General features: G+C 32.4%; 1 protein-coding gene across 4 annotated transcripts in view; it reads right to left on the bottom strand.

The window, feature by feature from the left end:
* The window catches only part of Ankhd1 (ankyrin repeat and KH domain containing 1), a 124,019-nt gene that overhangs the window by 49,231 nt on the left and 51,723 nt on the right, over nt 1–23,065 (bottom strand). For 2 of the 4 annotated variants that reach the window (XM_078046341.1, XM_078046344.1), the window contains exons 8-10: nt 18,606–18,843; nt 17,626–17,817; nt 12,492–12,601 (exon numbers count right to left, since the gene is read on the bottom strand). In XM_078046341.1, coding sequence (XP_077902467.1) covers nt 12,492–12,601; nt 17,626–17,817; nt 18,606–18,843 — 540 coding nt within the window. Of the gene's footprint in view, nt 1–3,642; nt 3,902–12,491; nt 12,602–17,625; nt 17,818–18,605; nt 18,844–23,065 lie in introns of those variants that run through there. The other 2 variants (XM_078046339.1, XM_005327292.4) reach the window with 2 other exon arrangements.

The raw sequence follows: 23,065 nt of genomic DNA, 5'->3' as shown, positions 1-23,065 counted from the left end.
TTCTCATATTTTCCATCTCTTTATCTTTGTGCTTGTTATAGTTTAGATCTGAGGTATCCCCGAAAAGCTCATGTGTGACAATGCAAGAAGGTTTAGAGGTGAAATGACTTTGAGTTATGAGTTTGTACCTAATCAGTACAATCATCCCTTAATAGAGATTAACTGGTGTTAATCTCTATTAAGGGATGATTGTACTGATTAGGGTGTGGCTGGAGACAGTGGTCATTGGGGGTGTGCCTCTGCTATATATAGTTTGTCCCTGGTGAGCAAAAGCTCTCTCTGCTTCCTGATTGCCATGTCCTGAGCTGCTTTCCTCTGCCACTCTCTTCCATTGTGATGTCCTGCCTTTCCTCAGGCCAAGAGTGGCCACCTATGTACTAAGACCTCTGAAACGTTGAGTCCCAAAATAAACTTTTCCTCCTAAAATTGTTCTTGTCAGGTCTTTTGGTCACAGCAATGAAAAAAGCTGACTAAATTGCAATATTGTGTTATTTCTTGTTTTATCATCTGATTTACTAATTCACTCACTAATTTGTTCAACAGTGTATAATATATTGTTTGTCAGATATACTGATGTTCCCCCCTCTACCAAACTAAACCTTTGTTTCATTGCATATACTCTTGTTATCAACTCATTATCAGCTTTTTTTTTACCATCTCACATTTTTTCGTGGCTGTAAGATAGCGTGTCTAAAACTCTCAAGACTAGAGTCTTTCATTACAATTTCCTTGAGTGTATATTCTGTTTTGCTGCTTTTTGTTTGACTGCTTGCATTTTGACTATTTTTCTTGTCACAGATTTGCTTTTAAGTTTTGTAATTTTCTTGATAAAATTCATTTTGCATAGCAGGTATTTTGTTTTATTTTTCATCCACAACATCCCTTTTCATCAAATGGTTTAAAAGTTGTCTCCGTCTGGCTCTTAGAATCCACTTCAGGAGTAGACCTTTCATTGGCATCTTAAGGTTTTTTGATCCATGGAGATATTTCAATTCTGTTCCCTAAGTCAAAGAATGATGTCCTCCCAAATTTTTAGTCACATTGTTGTCCTTGCTTCTTACCTCTAAAAGAATAGCTTTGGGTAGTTGCTTGGGGCTTTTTTTCATGTTGGTTCACAGGTAGAACAGTAAGTTTCCAGTTCCTTGCTTCATAAGTATACTAGATCTACTGGTCTGCTACATGTGAGATGCATGAAGTTGAAATCCCAGCCCCTACTGCCCGATATTTAAGCCTTATTTCTCCGAGGGACTATAGCTTTGGATATGGATCTTTGCTTCATTTCTAGCACATGGAGATCTTTAATCTTGTTTCTGGGCAAAGCTACATATTTTTAGATTTGTTTTTCTCCCATATTCTGTTTATCATTTCTATATACCCGAGAAATTTCTATTACACCAAGAAGTTTCCAAATACATTAATACTGACTTTACTTTCTTGACTGTTAGTCATTTGTACTTATATTTAAATAGCCTTCAGATACTGAAAATGACTCATTCAATACATAAAAACCTAGAGGGAATTTGTCCTTAAAAAATAAAAACCTCCAACAAACTGTATTTGGAGTTTCATGTATTTTAGATATTTTAGAGAAAAAAATGAAAATAATGTCCCAGTTTTGAGTGGCAAAATTTATTTTATTTTATATTATTTTTGTGGCAAAATGTTTAAAAGTATGCATGTCATTCCTTAATAAAAAGTTAACATTAAAAAAGCAAGAAGTCATGCTTAAGGTTTATTAAAGTAAGCTAGTCACCTGTCTGAAATATATTGATTAGTGTATAATTAGAGTTCATAAGCTCCCTAAAAGCTTATTCATGAAAAATATATTGCAATGTTCTGGTTCTGGTGAATGAGCAGGAAAAAAAAAAAAAAGGTGGAACTTTTTCCTGCTTGATTTAGATTGCAAAATTAAACTTTAAATTTATTTTCTAAAACCATAGCCTCAAAGCAGCCAAGATATATATTAGGTATGTAACTATATCATACAGACAGTATCTTTTGAAGTTGAAGGGAGAACATTCTCTAAGGAGAATGACCAGAATAATAGGAAGGGGGGAAAAGGGGAAGAGACTATTTTATGTCATGTATGTACCAGAGGATTCTGATATTTTCTCATAAGGAGGTTTGTTCTTCCAATCCACCTCTATATATTGTGATCTACTGTTACTGATCAGATTCAAATCCCTTAGGGAAACAAAGATGGCAAAAACATTAAGAGGCACCACCCTAGGATTTGTATTTAGTTCATTTTCTTAAAAATACAAGTAATTAAGAAAAAAACTAAATATTTATTTTGGATGGAGAAAGAATGCTCAATTATAAAGTAAAGATGGAAAAAGAACAGAAATCAACATTGATGTATAATCATCTGCACAGACTGCAGCAGTATCTCAAAGTGTGAAATATTAGAATTGCCTGGGATATTAGTTAAAATGAAGACTGCTCATATTAGATCTACTGAATCTGAACTCTAAAAGTAGAGCAACAAACCTCATTTTTTAAAAAACAACAAATAAAGTTATAGGACTTAGAGTAAGAAAGAGACAGAGATAGAATTATTTATAGTACTATTTCCTTTGTAACAGGAAGAAGAACTGCACCTAAAAACAGACTTGACTTTACATTTAAAAAAAAAATTTTGTTTTAGTTGTCCATGGGCCTTTACTTTATTTGTTTATATGTAGTGCTGAGAATTGAACCCAGCCTCACATATGATAGGCAAGCACACTACCACTGAGCTATAATCCCAGCCCAATTTCACATTATTGATAGCAGCCTGTAATATTAAACTGAATCAAAATTGAAACTTTAAAAAATATTTTGTGAAATAAAGTTACCTACTAGGTTCAAAATAGAATAACATCCTTTCATTCAATAAGCCAATAATAAAGATATATTCTGATTATGCATTCTGATTAAGAATAGCTTGGTACTAAGAAATTTATTTTAGCCTGGCCTGTTATTTCTGACCCAATCACAATTTATCCCTAATTTAAAAGTTAAGAATTACTCCTGAGTTTAAACAAATGTCTCTGAGCTACAATGAATAATAAATTTGTTTGACTTTTTAAATCATAAGGCAAAGAAAAGAAATGCTTTTTTGTTTGGTATCAGGGATTGAACCCAGGGGCACTTAACTACTGAGCCACATCCCCAGTCCTTTTAAATTTTAAGACAGGGTCACTAGGTTGCTTATGGCCTGTCTAAGTTGCTGAAGCTGGCTTCCAACCTACAATCTTCCTGCCTTAGCCTCCCTAGCCCCTGGGATTAAGGAGTGACTGGCAAGAAATACTTCTTATGAATAAGTATTCACCTCTTTAAAAACCAATTTCAGAATGAAATAATTTTAAGAAAAAAAAATTTTAGTTTTACAGAAATCGGGGCATGAACAACAGCAAATGTAAAGATGGAAACTATTTTTTTTTCTTTTGAGAATTAAAATAACAATCCAATATATTACCATCAATCAGAGTTTCCGATTTTTGATGAACAAACTAGAATGTATAGGACTCTATAACTCTGGGATATCCTAATTCTACCAATGAGAAAAATGAAAATTAACTATATGAATAATAAAATCTAATTTTGCCTAAGAATTTTTAAGGAACACCACATAGGAAGAATACTAGGAATACAAACTACTAGTAGTGCAAATATTTTTATTGGAACTTCATAAAAATATTTTTATTTTTATTGGGACTTCTTTTCTAATTGAAAAGGACTTTCTTTGTCATCCAGCAGGGTCCTGAAACTTCTTGGCTGGAATTCAGATATCCAAAGTTTTGGTTACCTATAGCATCTACTCTTTATATAGTAGCTTACAAGCATCAAAGGCCACCCTCACCTGATGCTTGGCCGGATCTATGCCCTCCAAAAATGTCTTCATGTCCTCCTGCTTGTCCTGTGAAAGGAAAAAGAAGAACTCACGGAACTTATTCCAAAAATGAAAATCACATTTGGCCATGAAGACCTTGTGACTGGTATTTCAGGTGCTGGGCTTTGTTTACCTCAGGATCTTCAACTGAAAAGATGCTCTATGAGACTATAATCTCATGAGCAGAGTATGATTTTTTTAGGGTAAGATAATGTGATTTTCTTCCAATTAAACTTCATTATAAACCATCTTAAATAAAAAAGTAATTCTGTTGAATTCTTTGCACTCATGCCTTTGTTTCAAATGGCAATTAAAAGCACAAAAGCAAGAGTGTCATTTAAAAAATAACCAAGGAAAATAAAGAAATCAAAAGATTTGTAAATATCAAAAATTGGGGGAAAATAGTAAGAAAAATGCTGTAATTTCATTAGATAAGCAGCCGCCCCCATATAAATGTACTTAATGCTTGCCTTTAAACAACTGAACAAGAACCTTCAAAGAATTTGAGATGAAATATCTGTATTTTCTCTAAATCTCAACTCCTGACAGAAACTACCTAATGATGTGACATACACAACTGAGGAAATGGTAGCATGCTTTTCAGTCATTGAATGGAATCAGTAAAGCCTTTAAATTAAGAAATATGGCCTATCTTCAACAGATGAATGGATAAAGAAAATGTGGCATATATACACAATGGAATATTATTCATCCTTAAAGAAGAATGAAATTATGACATTTGCTGGTAAATGGATGGAGCTGGAGAGTATCATGCTAAGCGAAATAAGCCAATCACAAAAAATCAAGGGCCAAATGTTTTCTTTGATATGCAGATATTAACTCATGATATGGTGGGGAGTGCTAGAGAGGAATAGAGTGACTTTAGATTAGGTAGAGGGGAGTGAAGGGAGAGGAGGGCATATGAGGGTAAGAAGGATAGTAGAATCAATCAAGTATTATTACCCGGTGCAAATATAATATGATTACATGACTGGTAGGATTGTATATCATGTACAACCAGAAGAATGAGAAATTATACTCCATTTATGTATGATGTATCATAGTGCATTCTATTGTCATGTATAACTAATTAGAACAAATTTTAAAAATTTTTAAAAAGAAATGTGGCCTAGTGAAGGCTTTACCTCCAAATGACTCCAATCTCCTTACCTGAGTCGTATGTTTACCCCAGGGGCTATATGCTACAGATTCAGTAAGAAAGTATTCTAAGACAATTACATAATTTGAAGACACTGACTCTCAAGGCAAAAATCTATTTTTCTACTTTGAAACCTGGCTATATTGCCACTTTCTAGAAGTAGATTGAAACTGTTTTTGAAACAGTTTGAGATTTACAGTGATATTATTTGATGCTTACATTAACCTATATATATTTATTAATCTTAGTCTTCTAGATTTCCATTTTTTAGTTGTCAATGGACCTTTACTTTATTTATTTATATGCAGTGCTGAGAATCAAACCCACTGCTTCACACATGCTGGGCAAGCACCCTACCAGTGAGCCACAACCCCAGCCCCTAGATTTTCCATTTTAAAAGTGATATTGAATGAATGAACTATAACTACACACAATAATATGGATGAATCTCACAAATATAATATTAAGCAAAAGAAGCCACCCATTGAGGGGTGATGGGTAATGACTGAAAGGGGGACAAGATGGGGCTTCAATTTACAAATAAATTTTGCTAAATGGATGAGGAATAGATTATTTTTTATATTGTTCTAGCTATTCCCAAGGACATAAAAACAACATTAAAATACACATCATCTAAGTTTGTAACCTCAGAAAATAATTTTCTGTGTTTATGAAGGAAAAAAACATGGAAATAACTTATATCTTAAAATTTTATTAATCTTGAACAAATATTCTCTTTACAAATAAAGCTAACATTCATAATTAGTATAAACAACTTTTTTTTTTTTAGGGAATTTTAATATTTATTTTTTAGTCTTCGGGGGACACAACATCTTTGTTTGTATGTGGTGCTGAGGATCGAACCCAGGCCACACGCATGCCAGGCAAGCACGCTACCGCTTGAGCCACATCCCTAGCCCCTAGTATAAACAACTTTGATTCCTGTTTTTAAAGGGTTTAATGATCAGAGATTTGGGGGCAATCTGTTTTACGTTATGGGAAATATGTTATTAAATTAAATTAAAAGTTTTTTTTTTTTTTTTTGGTGCTGGGGATTGAACTCAAGGCTCCACACATGCTAAATATATACTGTACCACTGAAGTAGACATCCAGTTCTATTATTAATTTTAGAACATAAAATGTTATAAATATAAAGTTGTAACATTGTTTGTCAACTATTTTATCAAACATATTGTTCAAAATCAAAGGAATAAATGTGTATTTATCTTTTTGACTTCTTTTTCCTGAGAGATATGTTTACCCTAGGGGATATATGCTACAGATTTAGTAAGAAAGTATTCTAAGATCATTACATGATTAGAAGACACTGACTCTCAAGGCTTACTTTCTTTTCCTTTCCCTGCCCATATTATTTTCAAAGAATAGCAAGTCCCATTCAAACAAATAATAAGCACACAGTATCACAATGGAACCTATCAAGAATTCCCTACAAATACCGAAACTGAATAAAATTTTAGTTAAACATCTAAACTAAAATTTTATTAGTTAAAAATTTTAACTAATTTAAAATTAGTTAAAATTTTAACTAAGAAGTTAAAGAGAATATGCACTCTTTAAATAAATAAATGAACTAAGAAGTTAAAGAGAATATGCACTCTTTAAATAAATAAATGAACAAAATGAGAGCTGAAAGAGTTAAAAAAAAGTTTTAACTGAATAATGACAAAGATTAAGTGGAGAGATTATATTTACAACTAACTAAAATTCAGAGTCAAACAAAATCTTCCCACTTCTTCAACAATATTTAAGTGGGATAAAACAATGAGAGAAAAAACACTTAGGATGGAAAAGATAATGGCAATATTACAATGCCAGATTATTCTTTATTGAAGTAGACTTAGTAAATTAATTGTGTGGTTTGGAGATCAATATCTTTCATCTATTAAAATAATCTGTAGACTATTTTAGAATGAACTAAATCTGCTACCTGTTCATTTTAAGTATTCCCCCAAAATGAAGTGTTCGAAATAATTGATGATGCATCCAGCATATACAAAAAGTTTTAAGAGAATAATTTATATAACATTTATCACTAATGATTCATATATTAAAAATTCATTTTCTTCAAGGATTTCAATTGCACTTAATGTATCCTTCGGCTAAGAAAACATTCCAGACCATCTACCCTATCTCTACACAGGGAGTTGAGTTAATATATTCTTTAGAAATCATAAAATTAAGATTTCTTCAGCTAGGTTACTAAATATCATTGAGTTAAAAAAAAAAACCTTATTTTAAAAAAGAAAAGGATAAAAAGGACAGGGAATAAAAGCAACCTAGTGATTTGCCCAGTGACGATGAAAACAGCCAAAGTAAGAATAGAAATTTTATACCCCTCAGCACTAGAAAAAGGCACTTTCTCTCTTCTAGATGCTAAATTACTAATATTTATATGACTTTGGTAAAAGAGTAGATAGTATTAAATTTCATTTTACAGATGAGAACAGTGAGGCAAGTATTTGATTACAGACTATTATTTTGATGGCAACGATGGCCTCTTTTAATATACAGCGGCATTAACACTTTCTGAACAACTAAATGTAGCCTTTGTCATTCATAAGGCCTCTATATTCAGGTACAGTTACAGAAGACCTTCCATAGATATTTCTTTCTTTTCAGTAGATGTACTTTTACATAGCATTGTAGGCCTAAAACACTAAATTGGCTCATAGAATCTCTATATGAACGTAATTAGAATGTATTTGTCTTTTCTAATATCTATGTTAGTTGTTTTCTATGAGAAATATTTTTTTCTTTTGAGTTCAGAAGCTACTTATTATTATATCACACTATACCTCTTCTAGAAATGGAAAACAGGTCAAAGAGCTAGGAACAAGAAAGGAATAATTAACCAATTTACATATTATTCTTTCTCCCATTCCAATTGAGCTTTGTTGGCAAAACAAATGTCAAACATTTCTTCCATTTAACAAATGTATGAAAGTTTTAATACTGAAATTAACATGCCATGAAGAAAAAGACCATATTATCCTCACAAATGGTTTGGAAAATACAAATACCAAATCAAAAAGAATTCTAACATGTTAGCCAATACAGTGTTGTCACCTAAATATTAAGTGATTTTGGGAACTTTGACCTGATACAGTTCTCTTTCATTAATAAGAATCAGGACTATAACAATAGAATGACTAAGCATAGAAACCTAGAAAATACTTTCTTCAAAGCAGAACAAAATTAAAGCAAGCAAGAGAAAGAAAGAAAGCAAGAGAAAGAAAGCAAGAGAGTAGTACTATTTATAATCCAAATTATACTGTCAATCAGTTATTATTAAACAAGTTTTCCACCAAAACTTCCGAGAATCATGAAGGAGAGTTAGAGGACTATAGAAAAGGAAGTCAAGCCAATGTGCTTTAGTTGAAGTAACCTATAAAGATGAAAACAGTAAAAAATATTTAAGTTCTGTTTTCTTCTCTAAAGACCAGAAGTTGAGGAAAACAGCCTGGAATAATATAGGATGCTAGAACAGTGGCCCAGAGACTCCGAGAGTTGGTCAACTTCAGTTTGAAAAAGGTTGCTTATTGGTTGTTTCTGGTCAAATAGCTCAGATAAAATTTTATAGACAGTAATACTATGAAAAATACCTTTCAGAGCAACAAGATAAAGTGATTTCCAAAGGCTTTAATTGTTTTTTTTTAAAGAATCTGTGTACTACAGAATGCTAACATGTTTCAATGAAATTTTTCTTATAATGGGTCTCTACCATTTTATGCCTCAAATCACCACAAATACTAAAAATAAACCAAACCTAATAAAGAGATGCTATGCAAAGAAAATGCATAAAGGATGCATTTTTGATTAGGTCTTTTCTTTCCTTTAAATCAATATAAGAATGATTCCCACTACATTAGTAGTAACAAGAGATTTACAAAACAAGGATCTTTAAGAATGTATGGGGTAAACACTATACTTATAGAGTAGTTGAAATGATTCTACATGGTGAAAAGTAGATTCATGTGCATAACTTTTTCAAAAAAAGTTCAAAAAAACTCTACACTTAATGACAACCTCTTATTTAATATTTTTATATTCAAAAAGAACATTCAAAGTGATCTATTTAAGAATACTAAACTGGTCCAAAAGTTTTAAATAATGGGTTATAATTCAAAATTATGCACTTATTAATAAGAAAAGCAAGCCAAAATACAACCCATATTCTCTAAGTGTATGGATATTCAATTTTCTTCTGATTAGAAAATATCTATAAATATTTTTACTTTAAAATATTTTTAGAATCAGAAAAAATGAAGTTTCAAATAACTGTCTTATAAATACAACTAAAACATGCACATATTTTAAAGATATACTGAAAATATTCAAGTATGCCATCAGTTCTGGCTGTGAATTTTGTAAAAGCAATAAATAAGAAAATTTCAAGACTTTTTTAAAAAGTTTTTATTTGTTAATAGACCTTTGTTTTTCATATTTATTTATATGTGGTACTGAGAATTGAACCCAGTGCCTCACACATGCCAGGCAAGCAGTTTATCACTTGAGCCCAGCCCTCAAGACTTTTGTTAAAACTAAGTTCTAAATGATACCCATTACACATTTAGAATAAAGTCTGAAAACTTCTCAGTTTCATCTCAGGAAATAAAACTAAAAAACAAAATTATTGCATTAAAATAATTTTAATATTTACATTAAAAATAAAAATTAATATAATTATATTTAATATGTTAATGCATTCTGGTGAAAAATATCTAAAAGAATAGGAAACAATTATTTATTTGTTCATTTATTTTTACAGTTTGAGGCACCAAACCCAAAGCCTTGTGCATGCTAGACAGGTGACTCTACCACTGAGATAAACCTCAGCCACAAATACTTCCTGTTTTTGATTAGGTCTTTTTCTTTCCTCTGGCATTCAGTAAAGCTTGAAATTATAAAACTTACAGGTTTTGAATATCAAAATGATACTTTCTCATACTAAAGAATAATTTCTCATTTTTATTTTTTTATTTTATTTTTTAAAAAGTATTTATTTTTTAGTTTTTGGCAGACACAATATCTTTGTATGTGGTGCTGAGGATTGAACCCGGAACGCACGTGTGCCAGGCGAAGGCGCTACCGCTTGAGCCACATCCCCAGCCCTCTCATTTTTATTAATAGGAAAAACTTAATATTAAAAGTGAGATATAACTCCACAGATAGCAAAAGCATGGAATATGGGATATTTAAAAAAAAATTTTTTTTTAGTTGTAGTTGGTACAATATCTTTATTTATTTATTTATTTTTATGTGGTGCTGAGGATCGAACCCAGTACCTCACACATGCAAGGCAAGTGCTCTACCACTGAGCTACAGTCCGAGCCCCATTTTTTTCAAAGCCAAACTCAATTATAAAATAATTTTTAAAAAAAGAAAAAAAAGGAAAAAGCTATGCACATGAATTTATTCAATCTAACAACATACATAAATAGTGAAAAACATAGAGCAAGTCAAAAGTTGGATAATTAAGTGAATGATTATGGTTCATCAACTTGATGGAGTATTATGCAATACTCATAAATACAGAGACTATCTATATGGAAAAGACTGATGGAACACAATAGAAAAAATAGAAAATAACTTTATTACTGTATAATTACATGTAAATATGAATGCAAAAATAGATTGTAAAATAGAAAAATAAACAATTGTCAAAACAGTAATACTATTTTTCTTAATATTTAAGATATGTATTTATCTGAGCCCCATTTTCTTTTTTTAAAATATTTTTTAGTTGTAGATGGACACAATACTTTTATTTTATTTATTTATTTTTACATGATGCTAAGGATCAAACCCAGTGCCTCACACATGCAAGGCTCCACCACTGAGCTAGAATCCCAGCCCAGAGACCCTTTTGTTAACCCTGTATTTTGAATATAAACAAATATGGTAAATTCAAGTAGTTGTATCTATTCATTTAATACAATTTTCCTAAGAAGCCAAATCATAAACACTAATTTCCTAAAGATTAAAAGACTGTGAAAATAAAATAGTTAAAAATATTTCATAGCAGATTTTTAATTCAGTCAGAGTAAGTAAAGTTTTGCTGTGCATTAAAGCACATTTAACAGTTTTTCTTTTTCCTATTTAATATTTTTGGAACTCTGAATAAACAGGTTAAGATAATGACTTTGTTAGAGAAAAGTAAAAGATAAAAGGATAAAAGCAGTAAACTTTGGCTATGGTATCTAAACTTTATGCTCTATGTTATCTATTTCAAGTGATGAAATATTTAATTCCTCATTTTTATAGATGACCCAAAGCAACTCTAGTAAAAGATAGAAAGAAGGCAGATGATTCAGATCTACTCTTTTATAATTCTCATTCTAAAAAGTACACCTCTCAGAAATTTTACGGATAGCACAGATCCTGATTAAAAAGAATGACTGACACTCTTATCATTGTAATACATAGTATTTGTAAAAATTATAATAGCATAATCACATTATACATTTATTTTAGTCAATTATTTTCCAACAATATTCTCAGGTATCTACGTTTGTTATAGGAAATGATTCAAAAAACATTTGCAGTATTTGTTTTAATAACTAAAACTACTAAAGTTAATTCTCTATTATATAGCTATTTTATGTCTCATGCAGTTTTTGGTGGGAGAGCTTTTTGGGGGGTACTAGGGATTAAAGCCAGGGGCACTCAACCACTGAGCCACATCCCCAGACCCTTTTTTGTATTTTATTTGGAGACAGGGTCTCAACTGGTTTGCTTAGGGCCTTGCTAAGTTGCTGAGGCTGACTTTGAACTCAAGATCCTCCTGCCTCAGCATCCTAAACTACTGGGATTATAGATGTACACAGTTTCATTCAGTTTTTTTAAGAAATATATAAGAATTCTGGAAGAAAATTCTTTAAAAACTCTCACAAAATAAGTCAAATCACACATTCAGTAAGAAACATGAACCTTTTAAGCATTATAATTATTAATTGTATTATTTATAATTTTCCATGGTTCTAAGGATTATTACATGTATGAATCTTCCATCTAATATGAAAGTTTTAAACGGTAAACAAAAAATACTAGAACAGTGAAACAGAATGTTTTAATAATGCTGTTAGGAGGATGGTTAACAATAAAAACCTTTGTTTTTAAATGTCAAATCAAATAAACAAAAGAAATCAAACTGATTTGACATATTATTCTATTTTGTGAACATATCACCGAATTTAAGATTTGTCTAATAAAGGGCAGTTTAAAAAGTACAGAAACATCAAGTTGGGAGTATAGTTTTACCTAAGAAACAGTATGCCCTATTAAACACTTTTAAATGTGTTTTTAAATATATTTAATACATGCAAGAATCACAAGTAACCATTTTTTACAGTTATTTTATATAAAGTATACAAACTATTGATATTTACAAATATTAAGAGTCATAAAAAAAATATTTGAAATAAAAAATATCTTACTAAATCAGCTCCTGCTTGAAGTAAAACATCTGCAACGTCTGTATGTCCATTTTCACAAGCATAAGTCAGGGCTGTGTCTCCTGTTGCTGTCGTAGCATGCACATTAGCACCTAGCAAACAAAAATAATGCATTTATTTTGTGAACTACACAATTATATTAGTTCACTTTTACAATCTGGTAAAACCGCCGAATTCAAAATGTGAAAACGTTATCAGAATGCACTGTAAGTAGCCTTGTTTTCTTTTAAAAATGCTTCATAAAAATGTTTTAGCCACACAGAAAAGAACTAAATCAAATAATTTTAGAACTTAGAAATTTGCCTATACACTCATCCCGAATAAGATATATCTTAAAGGCTAGGGATATATCTGAGTGATAAGAGTGTGCTTATATACGTGAGGCCCTGGGTTCAATTCCCAGCACCACAAATTAAAAAAAAAAAAAAAAATGACATACTCTAAGAAATAAAAGAGTTGCAAAAATAAAGAAACCACTTTTGGAAGTCATAGTGGCAGTGTTGATTTGTATTCTAAGATGATTCTATGGATATCATAGTAAAATAAGTAATAGTAAATAAGTAGAAAAAAACCCCAAATTTTTGGCATAGTTAAGAGAAAACAGTGCCAGTCATGAAAAAGCACCCCTGTAATCCTGCCAGCCAGGGAGGCTGAGGCAGGAGGATTTCAAGTTCACATCAAGCCTTAGCAACCTAGCAAGACCCTATCTCAAAATAAAATATAAAATTAAAAAGGGATGGGGATATGGCTCAGTTTCCTTCTTTCTTTCTTTTTTTCTTTCTTTTGGTACCAGGGATTGAATTCAGAGGCACTTAACCACTGAACCACATCCCCAGCTCTTTGCTTTTTACCTTTTGGGTGCTGGAGATTGAATTCAGAGGCACTCAACCATTGAGCCACATCCCTAGCCCTATTTTGTATTTTATTTAGAGACAGGGTCTCACTGAGTTTCACAGTGCATCGATGTTACTGAGCCTGACTTCTGCCTCAGTCTCCACAGCTGGCTGCCAGATGGAATATGGCTCAGTGACAGCACTTATCTAGCATGCTTGAAGCCTTGGGTTTAACACCAAGTACCACAAAAACAAAACAAACAAACAAACCATAAAGAGAAAATACAGATATAATTGTTAAGGTTAAATAAAAACCCTGAGATTCTGAACTGGAAGTTTCCATAGAAAATATTTATTTATTTATTCAGTATGGTGATGGAACTCAGAGGCACTTGAGTATCACTGAGCCATATTCCTAGTCCTTTTATTTATTATTTTATCTTGAGACAAGGTCTCAATAAGTTGTTTAGAGTCTCACTAAAATTGCTGAGGCTGGTCTCAAACTTGTAATCCTGCCTCAGCCTCTCTCCTGAGTCCTTGGTTTTACAGGCATGCACCAACCATGCCTGGCTCACAATGTATTTTCTATCTATAAGAAAAATACATAGTTTCTATCCCTGACCAATTGAAAATGCCTAGGGACAATGATAAACCAAGCAGAAGCAGCATTTCAAGCTTTGATTATGGTCTCTAAGTACAGAGCAGGAACTGTACAAGATGAGCCTGGAACACCTGGCCACATCAGAAAGCAAGGAAACTATCAAGAGACTCTAGTGAGGTTATATAAAAAAGATTTAGGGGCCAACTTTATTGACAAATGATATTCAAATTGTCCCTTTTTCTTTGTGCATCAAAAAAGAATGATGATTGTGGTGAAGTAAAAGCCAATATATATGTTTAAATCTAAAAGTTCAAAATGATGTTCAAATCAAAAACAAAAAACAAAACCACTTCAATGGCTACCTTTGATGAATGCTAGGGTACCATCTCATTATTTTGAAAACTAAAAAGGAAAAAACAAATTAAACATTTATCCTGCCATTCTTATATGATCTGTACTTAAGGGCAACTAAACAATTGATATGGGGTAGTTTCTCTTTATAGACAGACATAGTCCAGCTAATAAACAAGAAAGGAATAATAGAATTTAGAATATCACCACTTTGCAACCCTAGTGTATTAAGGAATCTAAGCAATGGTGATCACGGCTAATAATATTGCAAAAAGAGAGACAAATGACATTTATTCCCTCCTGAAAAAAGTACATAAATGCCACCTATGAAATCTTCCCTTAAAAAAAAAAATTCAAACCTGAATATAAACAGGTGTCTAAATCTAACTATTAATTCATGAAAGGAATAGAAAAACAAATACATAAAATCATGGAGATATAATCAGCAAAATCCACACTTTGGGAAACCTAAAGGATAAATATACTATTTCTTCAAACAAAACATTACAAGAAAAAAAAAAAAAAAGAAAAATGAAGGGGAGGCTACTTTATAGTGTCTGTATGAATCGGTTTTTTTTGTGGATCAAACCCAGGGCCTCACTCATGGTAGGCAAATACACCACCACTAAGCTACATTCCAGCCTGTGTGAATCTTATTTGATACCTGATTAAATTCATCATTAAACACAAACATACACATTTATAAAACTATCAAAGAAATATGAAATGTGCTAAGATATCTGCTAAGAAATACTAAAAATTTTAGGTAGAAAATGGTACAATGGCTATGTTTTAAAATTATCTTTTACAGAAGCATACTGATGTATTTACTGATAATTTAGCAAAAATAAATTTTAAAATATATTCAAATTTTTAAAAGTAAAGTGTTTATTTTTAAATAAAAATGATTTCTTAAAAACAAATGGTGGGGGCTGGGGATGTGGCTCAAGTGGTAGCGTGCTCCCCTGGCATGCGTGAGGCCCGGGTTCGATCCTCAGCACCACATACATACAAAGATGTTGTGTCCACCGAAAACTAAAAGAAGTAAATATTAAAATTCTCTCTCTCTCTCTTAAAAAAAATTTAAACTGGTTAAACTTTCTGGGTTGAATTCTTTAAAAAAAATAATAATAATAACAAATGGGGGTGCTGGGCATTGTGGCACACGCCTGTAATCCCAGCAACTCTAGAGGCTAAGGCAGGAGAATCCCAAATTCAAGGACAGTCTCAGTAACACAGCAAGATCCTGCCACAAAAAAATAAAAAGGTTGAGAAGAATGGTTTGGGAGACTGGGGATGTAACTCAATAGTAGAGCACTTGCCTAGAATGTACAAGTTATTGAGTTCAATTCCCAGTACCACAAAAAAATAAATAAGTTAATTAATTTGACATAGAACACCCCTGGTTTCAATCCTCAGTACAATAAATAATATAGAAAGTATAGAGATAAAATAAGATTGGTCATGAATTAAAATTAAATATTTGCCTACTTAAAAGTGCGTGATGGGGGTTCTTAAGAGTTCATTATACTATATTTGAAAAATACTATATGAAGGGGCTGGGGTTGTGGCTCAGTGGTAGAACCCTCACCTAGGACATGCAAGGCCGTGGGTTCAATCCTCAGCACCACATAAAAATGAATAAATAGGACTGGGGTTGTGGCTCAGTGTGAGGTCCTGGGTTTCATTCTCAGCACCACATAAAAAATAAATAAACCAAATAAAGGTATTGTGTCCAACTATAACCAAAAAAATATTTTTAAAATGAATAAAATAAAGGTATTATGTGCAACTATGACTAAAAAATAAATATTAAAAAAATACTATAATGAAAAAGTTTAAAGTTGTTTTTTTTTTTAATTATATAAGCAATGCATTAAATACCTACTGGATTTTTCTTTAGTGCTACACTATAAGAACTTCATGTAAATAAATCACACTCTATGTGTGATTCTTCTTACAAGATCTTCATGTAAATGAATCCCAATAGGAGAAAAAAATTTTAGCTGGCAATCATATAAAAAAGTGATTCTAACTCCTGAGATAATTCTGGCAACTACATATTTCCAATCAGCAAAAGAAGCTAAATATGAGAATCAATGGTGATAGAGTAGGAAACAATAATTGTCTAGAGTTCTAAATTTAAATATTGGCTCTATCACTATTAGCCTGGTTACCTTAGAGTAGTTGTGTGACATAACTGTGCACTAGTTTCCTGATCTACAAGAATATGTTTAATATGTCTTTCTACACAGGGACTGGGAACGATTTATAGAGATAACATAAGAGCTGAGCAGAATGCCTGGTGTTCAATTATTTCTTTTTGTTGTTGTTGTTGCTGCAGTACTAGGCATTGAACCCAGGCATGTTATGTATGAAACACCCCTAACCTTTTTCTAAACTTTTAACTTTTGAGATATCACTAACTTCCTCAAGCTGTCCTCAAATTCACAATCTTCCTGCCTTAGTCTTTCAACTCGCTGGGATTACAGGTATGTGTCATCAAACCCAACTGCAATGATTTCTTAATAAACATTTATTCCTTCTTTTAGAAACAGTATGACTTTAGCTTAAGTGAGGAATGTGGAAAGAATACAGAAAGGTAACCATTGGTAGAGAAAGACTCTTGAATGGAACACAGTCACAGAAAATGATGGAGGAATAATGACTAAATAACACATGTACAAATTAGAGTGAATAATAATGCAAGTATCTGTGTCAGGAAAAAGGTCGGTTTTATGGTTGGTTTGTCCAAACTGTAAATCATCCAAACCATTAACAATCTGATTTTAAATATTACTTAAATAATTGAAAGGAAATTTTGAAACTGGGCTATATTTAAACTAATGGTAACAACAAAAGTTTAAAAAGTAAATGGAGTTTTGCTAAACATTTTACTTTTCTTTACAGATGCATTTCTCTATATAGCAAGTTTTAAACAATATATCAAACATGGCTAAAATGAAAAATTCTGAATTATTTCCAAAAGACATAAAAGCTTACAACTATCTGGATTAATTTTTTCTGGCATACCTACAAAACTGCTTTATGGGGAGAACATTTTGAAATACATACTGCATTATTGTTAACTATAGTTACTATTTATGTAATAGGTCACTAAAAATTATTCCTCCTAACTTATTTCCTTTGACCAAGGTCTGTCTCCCTTTTCCTGTCCACCTTTTAATCCTCTAAATCCCTCCCCCCAGACTCTGGTAATTACTATTTACTCTCTATTTCTGTGAGTTCTACTGTTTTATAGACTACATATAAGTGAATCATTATTTACATATGTCTTTTTTTGGCACAAGGTATTTTTAAAATCACATACCAGCAGCCAGCAAATATTTAACCAATTCCAGGTGTCCCTCCTGAGAAGCCTCCATCAGAGGTGTGGAGCAGCCAAGTTCTATATCTGCCCCTGCCTTAATGAGGAAATCTGCAACTTCAGAAAATCCTCCACAGCAAGCCAAGGTAAGAGCAGTTTCTTGGGTTTCTTCTGTCTGAGCATTTATATTTGCTCCTAGGAAAACATAAAAATAGATAGGACTAAATGCAAGAGAATTACAATAAAAATATTAGTCTTAGTTGCAATAATCAACTTTATGAACTCTGTCTTCTCTGCTTTGGTGGTTCTTTCCAGAATGCTGAGAATTTATGTTATCATCAATGGAAAAAAAAAAAACAAAAAACAATATTCTAGTCATAGTAACCTTCACTGACACTGACATAAAACATATGAAGAAAACTCTTTTTTAGGAAAGAAGGGGAGGGTACTAGGGATTTAAACCAGGAGCGTTTCACCCCTGAGCTATACATCCCAACCCCCTTTTCATTTTGAGAAAGTCTCAATAAATTGCTTGGGGTCTCACTGAGTTGCTGTGGCTGGCCCTGAAATTCTAATTCACCTATTTCAGCCTCTCAAAGTCACTGGGATTACAGGCATGTGGCACCATGCCCAGTTTTTTGTTTTTGTTTGTTTTTTTTTTTAAAGATCCAGTCTTCCTTTGTTTCCCAGGCTGGTCTCAAACTCAGGGGTTTTCAAGCAATCCTCTCACTTCAACCTCTCTAGTAGCCAGGACCATAGGAATGTACCATCATGCCCAATTTAAAATTCTTTCTTGGGCTGGGGATGTGGCTCAAGTGGTAGCGCTCTCGCCTGGCATGCGTGCGGCCCAGGTTCAATCCTCAGCACCACATACAAACATTTCGGTTGTGTCCGCCGAAAACTAACAAATAAATATTTAAAAAATAATAATAATAAATAAATATTTTTAAAAAAATCTTTCTTAAGCAATACAACTACTTTACCTTGTGCTAAGAGTAGTGCTACCATCTCTTCATGTCCTTCCCGAGCAGCTTCCATCAAGGGAGTGTATCCTTCATCATTAACTTCTTCAAGATTTGCTCCCCTTTCAATAAGTAGAGCTGCCAATTCAACATGTCCTCCACAGGCAGCTAGCGTCAATGGAGACTCGAATGAATCTGCAGGCATGTTCACTTGAGCACCACTGTCCAAAAGCAAACGTGCCACCTCTACATGTCCATCCTGCAGATTTTCAGGGTAAAGCAAGGAGAGAATTTTTTTTTTTGTTTTGAGATTTTTTTAAGTTGGAGAAGAGAAGCAATAGATTGAAGACAGAAAGGAAGATTAGAAGAATTAGTTTAGGCAGCATACCATCTGAGACTTATGAAAAGTCCACTAATATTATTTTAAAGTAATATTAAATTATTTTTCCTTAATTTTGAGTCAGAATTTATTTTAAAGATTAAGTCAAAAAAATTTTTAAAAAGAAATCAGACTTGGGGTCATATAATTACAATTCTAAATAATTTTAACTTCCACATTCTTTTAAGTTCAAAACACTATTAAATCCATAGTTAATAGAAACTCAATATACTATTTATACAACTGCCAGGTCAAATATTGCTGACCCTCAAACTTACAGGGTATCCTGTTCACTTGTGGTAGCTATATTAGATCTGTTTTATAAACAAAGGCTTGGCAAAAAAATAACACAACAAACTCTGTAAAATATTATGTCACTATGATAATAAGCCACTGTGAATTCATTCAATCTCATATTTTCCTTATCACAATAGCTTGTTGTAATGAGGCAAAGAACTTCACAAAGACATAAAACTAAAAATATTATTTGTAAATAATTTTAGCATAAATCTATCTGCATAGATAGTAATTAACAGTAAAACATTCTCAAGGAAGGTATACATTCTGTCCCTTTATCATCATAAATACCCTTCTTTAACACATTTCAAATTCTATTTCTTTTTTTGTTATTGTTGTTTAGGGTCTGGGTACCAGGGATTGAACTCAGGGGCACTTGACCACTGAGCCACATCCCAGCCCTATTTTGTATTTCATTTAGGTCTCACTGTACTGCTTAGCACCGCCTCACTTTTGCTGAGGTTGGCTTTGAACTCATGATCTTCCTGCCTTAGCCTCCCCAGCTGGTGGGCTTATTGGCATGCGCCACCGCGCCTGGTTTCAAATTCTATTTCTTTCTTTCTTTTTAATTTTTCTTTCTCTTTTCCCTCCACCTTTGGTGCTGGGGATTGAACCCAGGGCCTGTGCATACTTAGCTTGCACTTTATCAATGAGCTACCCCCTTTAGTCCTGAGTTTTAAATTCTTGACTTTAAAATTGATGTAGGCCTTAATGTGTCTTGTGAGACAATAAAGTCAGATGCTATGTTGTTCTATGTTTTAAAAATAACCAAAATATTACTAATAAAAAGCACATGCTGAGTACAAAAATAAGATTTTACAAGGCTGGGCAGATCTTTTATTATAGAACTAGTTAAAGAACACTTAATTAGGGCTGGGGCTTTAGTTCAGTGGCAGAGCACTTGCCTAGCATATGTGAGGCACTGGGTTCCATCCTCAGCACCACATACTAATAGATAAAATAAAGGCACTCTGTTCATCTACAACTACAAAAAAAAATTTTTTTTAAAGAAACCTTAATTAAATGATGAATTTCAGTATCCATCAAGTGTTTCATTATGTATTAATTAAATGACCAGCCCAACTAAAACTACTTTTAATGCAATGCCAAAAACAGATGGTTTTACATTAAAATTTTAGTTTTACTAATACTTTAAATGTATGTAAAATAAAGTACATTTAGTTATCTGGTATTTGAAACACATTTTTAATTCAAAATGAAATAAGGATTTATAAGTGCCTACACATTGGAGAATTGCTGTGGTACCTAGACCCTGAAGCTTTTCAACAAGTTGTTTTACTTGAATTTACTAAAATTTTTGAAGACTATGGATTCTGCTCACATATCTTGAGTTCATATATTGAGAAATTGTACTAGCTACTCTCTGATATTAATGAACAATATTATTTCTGCCAAGAAAAGAATTAAAAATTAATATAAAAAAAGAACAATTCAATCTTAGAGGCCTAATAGCATGAAAAGTTTGTTTTGGAAATGGGTAATAATGAGTGTAATACATTCCACTATTGTCATGTATGTAAAAAAATTTTTAAAAAATAAGTTTATTTTGGAACTGAGGTTGTAGCTCAGTAGTTACTCAGAGTGCTTGCCTCGCATATATGAAACTCTGGATTCTATGCTTAGTATGCATAAAAATAAATAAATAAAATAAAGGTGTTGTATTCATCTACAACTAAAAAAGATTAATAAAAAGTTATTCTTTTTTAAATTCTAAGACTTTGATCTTAGCCATGAAAAAGTAGCTGGAATTGAACCCACTGTCCCAATTTTAAAAGCTGGGGGAAGTCGGGTGTTGTGGCACATACCTACAACCCCAGAGACTTGGGAAGCTAAGGCAGCAGGAAATAACAAGTTCAAGACCATTCTCAACAACTTAATGAGACTCTATCTCAAAATAAAAATAATTTTTAAAGAATCAGGGTAGTAGCTCAGTGGTAAAGCACCCCTGGGTTCAATCCCCAGTACCACAAAAAAGGAGAGAGAAACAGTATTATGCTTATGTTCATATATGCATGTGTGTGCAAGCATGTGCACAGGTGTTTATAGCAACTGTTCAGAGAACAGCAATCAAGCAGGGCTATGAAAGAAAAGAGGACATGAAATAAAGCCTACATTCTCATTCCAGCTTTTTCCCAGTGTATATTCCAAACTGGCCAAAGGAAATAAAGCCTAAACAGTGAAAATTTGGCTGGGAAAAAGGAATAAATATCAGAATAAAAGGTAACTAAGATAGTCAGGACTTGGAGAATGGAGGCAGGGTATAGAGAAAAAGAAAACAGTGAACTCCCAAAAATTTATATAAAATTTTCTTACATAGGCTTAATTCTCTTCATAGGCTTAAGTACCAGAGTAACTTGCCCAGCATATGCAAGGTCCCTGATTCAATACATAGCACCATGTACATACACACAAAACACACACACACACACACACACACACACACAAGTTCTACCAATACTTGGGCCAGTCCTGAGTTCAGCTGGCCAAGGATGAGACTTCAGGATGCGTAGCAGAAAATAGCTACTAAAAACCTAGAGACATTGGGGGTTCAGGTTCAAGTCAAAATGGAGCCATTGGTGGTAAATACCCCAGACTTTCAGTTGAGATGATAGGTAATTCCCAAGAACTAGTCATTATACTGTAGAAGTAAGGTAAAATCAAGCCTCATCAGGATCAAAATGATCCACTAACAATATAACTGGCTGTCAGGATAAATTTTACTAGTATTAAAGGGAGGATAGTATAATCCAGAGCTTCTAAAAGCAATTACCCACAGTGTATGGCTTACAATAAAAAAATTACTAGATAAAGTAAGAGACCAGAAAAAAGTAACTTATAATCAAGACACCAAAAAACCAATAAAAGCAATCCCAGGAATCAAATATAGGAGTTAACAGAAAAAGATCCTAAAACTATTAATGATATGTTAAAATAAATAAATAAATGGAGAAAGGGGATGAAAAAGTAAATTTTGACATAGAACATAAAACACCATATCAATAATTATATAAATGTAAATGGACTATTTTAAATAACCAATTAAAAAACAGAGCTTGACAAAGTGGATTACAAATCATGATCCAAATATATGCTACCTATAAGGCACTCACACTTCAAAATTATGACACAGGCAGGTTGAAAGAAAAGAATAAAACATTTATAGGTAAGCATTATCAAAGGAGAACAGTAATAATTATATAAATATTAAACAAGAGACTCTAGAGCAAAGAAAATTACCAGAAACAGAGAGACTTTCTATAATAATAAAAAGGTCCATGCCCCCCCAAAAGACACAGCACTTCTAAAAATGTATGTGTATGCACCAAATAACAAAATTCTAAAATGTGAAATATGATAAAAATGTCAAGACACTAAAGAAGAAACAGACAAACCCACAAGTATAGCTAAAGATTTCAATATCTCAACAATTATGAGAACAACCAGATAGAAAATCAGAAAGGATAAAGTAGTAATTACCATCAATCAACAGATCTAATTTACAAAGTATACTCTGCCCAACAACAGAATACCCATCTTTTCAAGTGCTCACAAAGGGTATATAACCACCTCCAGGTCAGGAAACAAACCTTAACCTTTGAAGAACTGAAATAAAGTGTGTTGTCTTTCTTTGTACAAAGTAATAACAATGGAATCAAACTAGAAATCATTAACAGAAAGCTATTATGAAAATCTTCAAACATTTGGAAACTAATCAAAATAATCCATGAGTCAAAGAGGAAGTGAAAATTTTAAAAGATAATTGAATGAAAACAAAAAACATATC

The sequence above is a fragment of the Ictidomys tridecemlineatus genome, chromosome 1 (genome assembly GCF_052094955.1).
Source record: "Ictidomys tridecemlineatus isolate mIctTri1 chromosome 1, mIctTri1.hap1, whole genome shotgun sequence".
Taxonomy (NCBI): Eukaryota; Metazoa; Chordata; class Mammalia; order Rodentia; family Sciuridae; genus Ictidomys; species Ictidomys tridecemlineatus.
The sequence above is the reverse complement of the archived record's forward strand: the minus strand, read 5'-3'. Positions and strand labels throughout refer to the sequence as shown.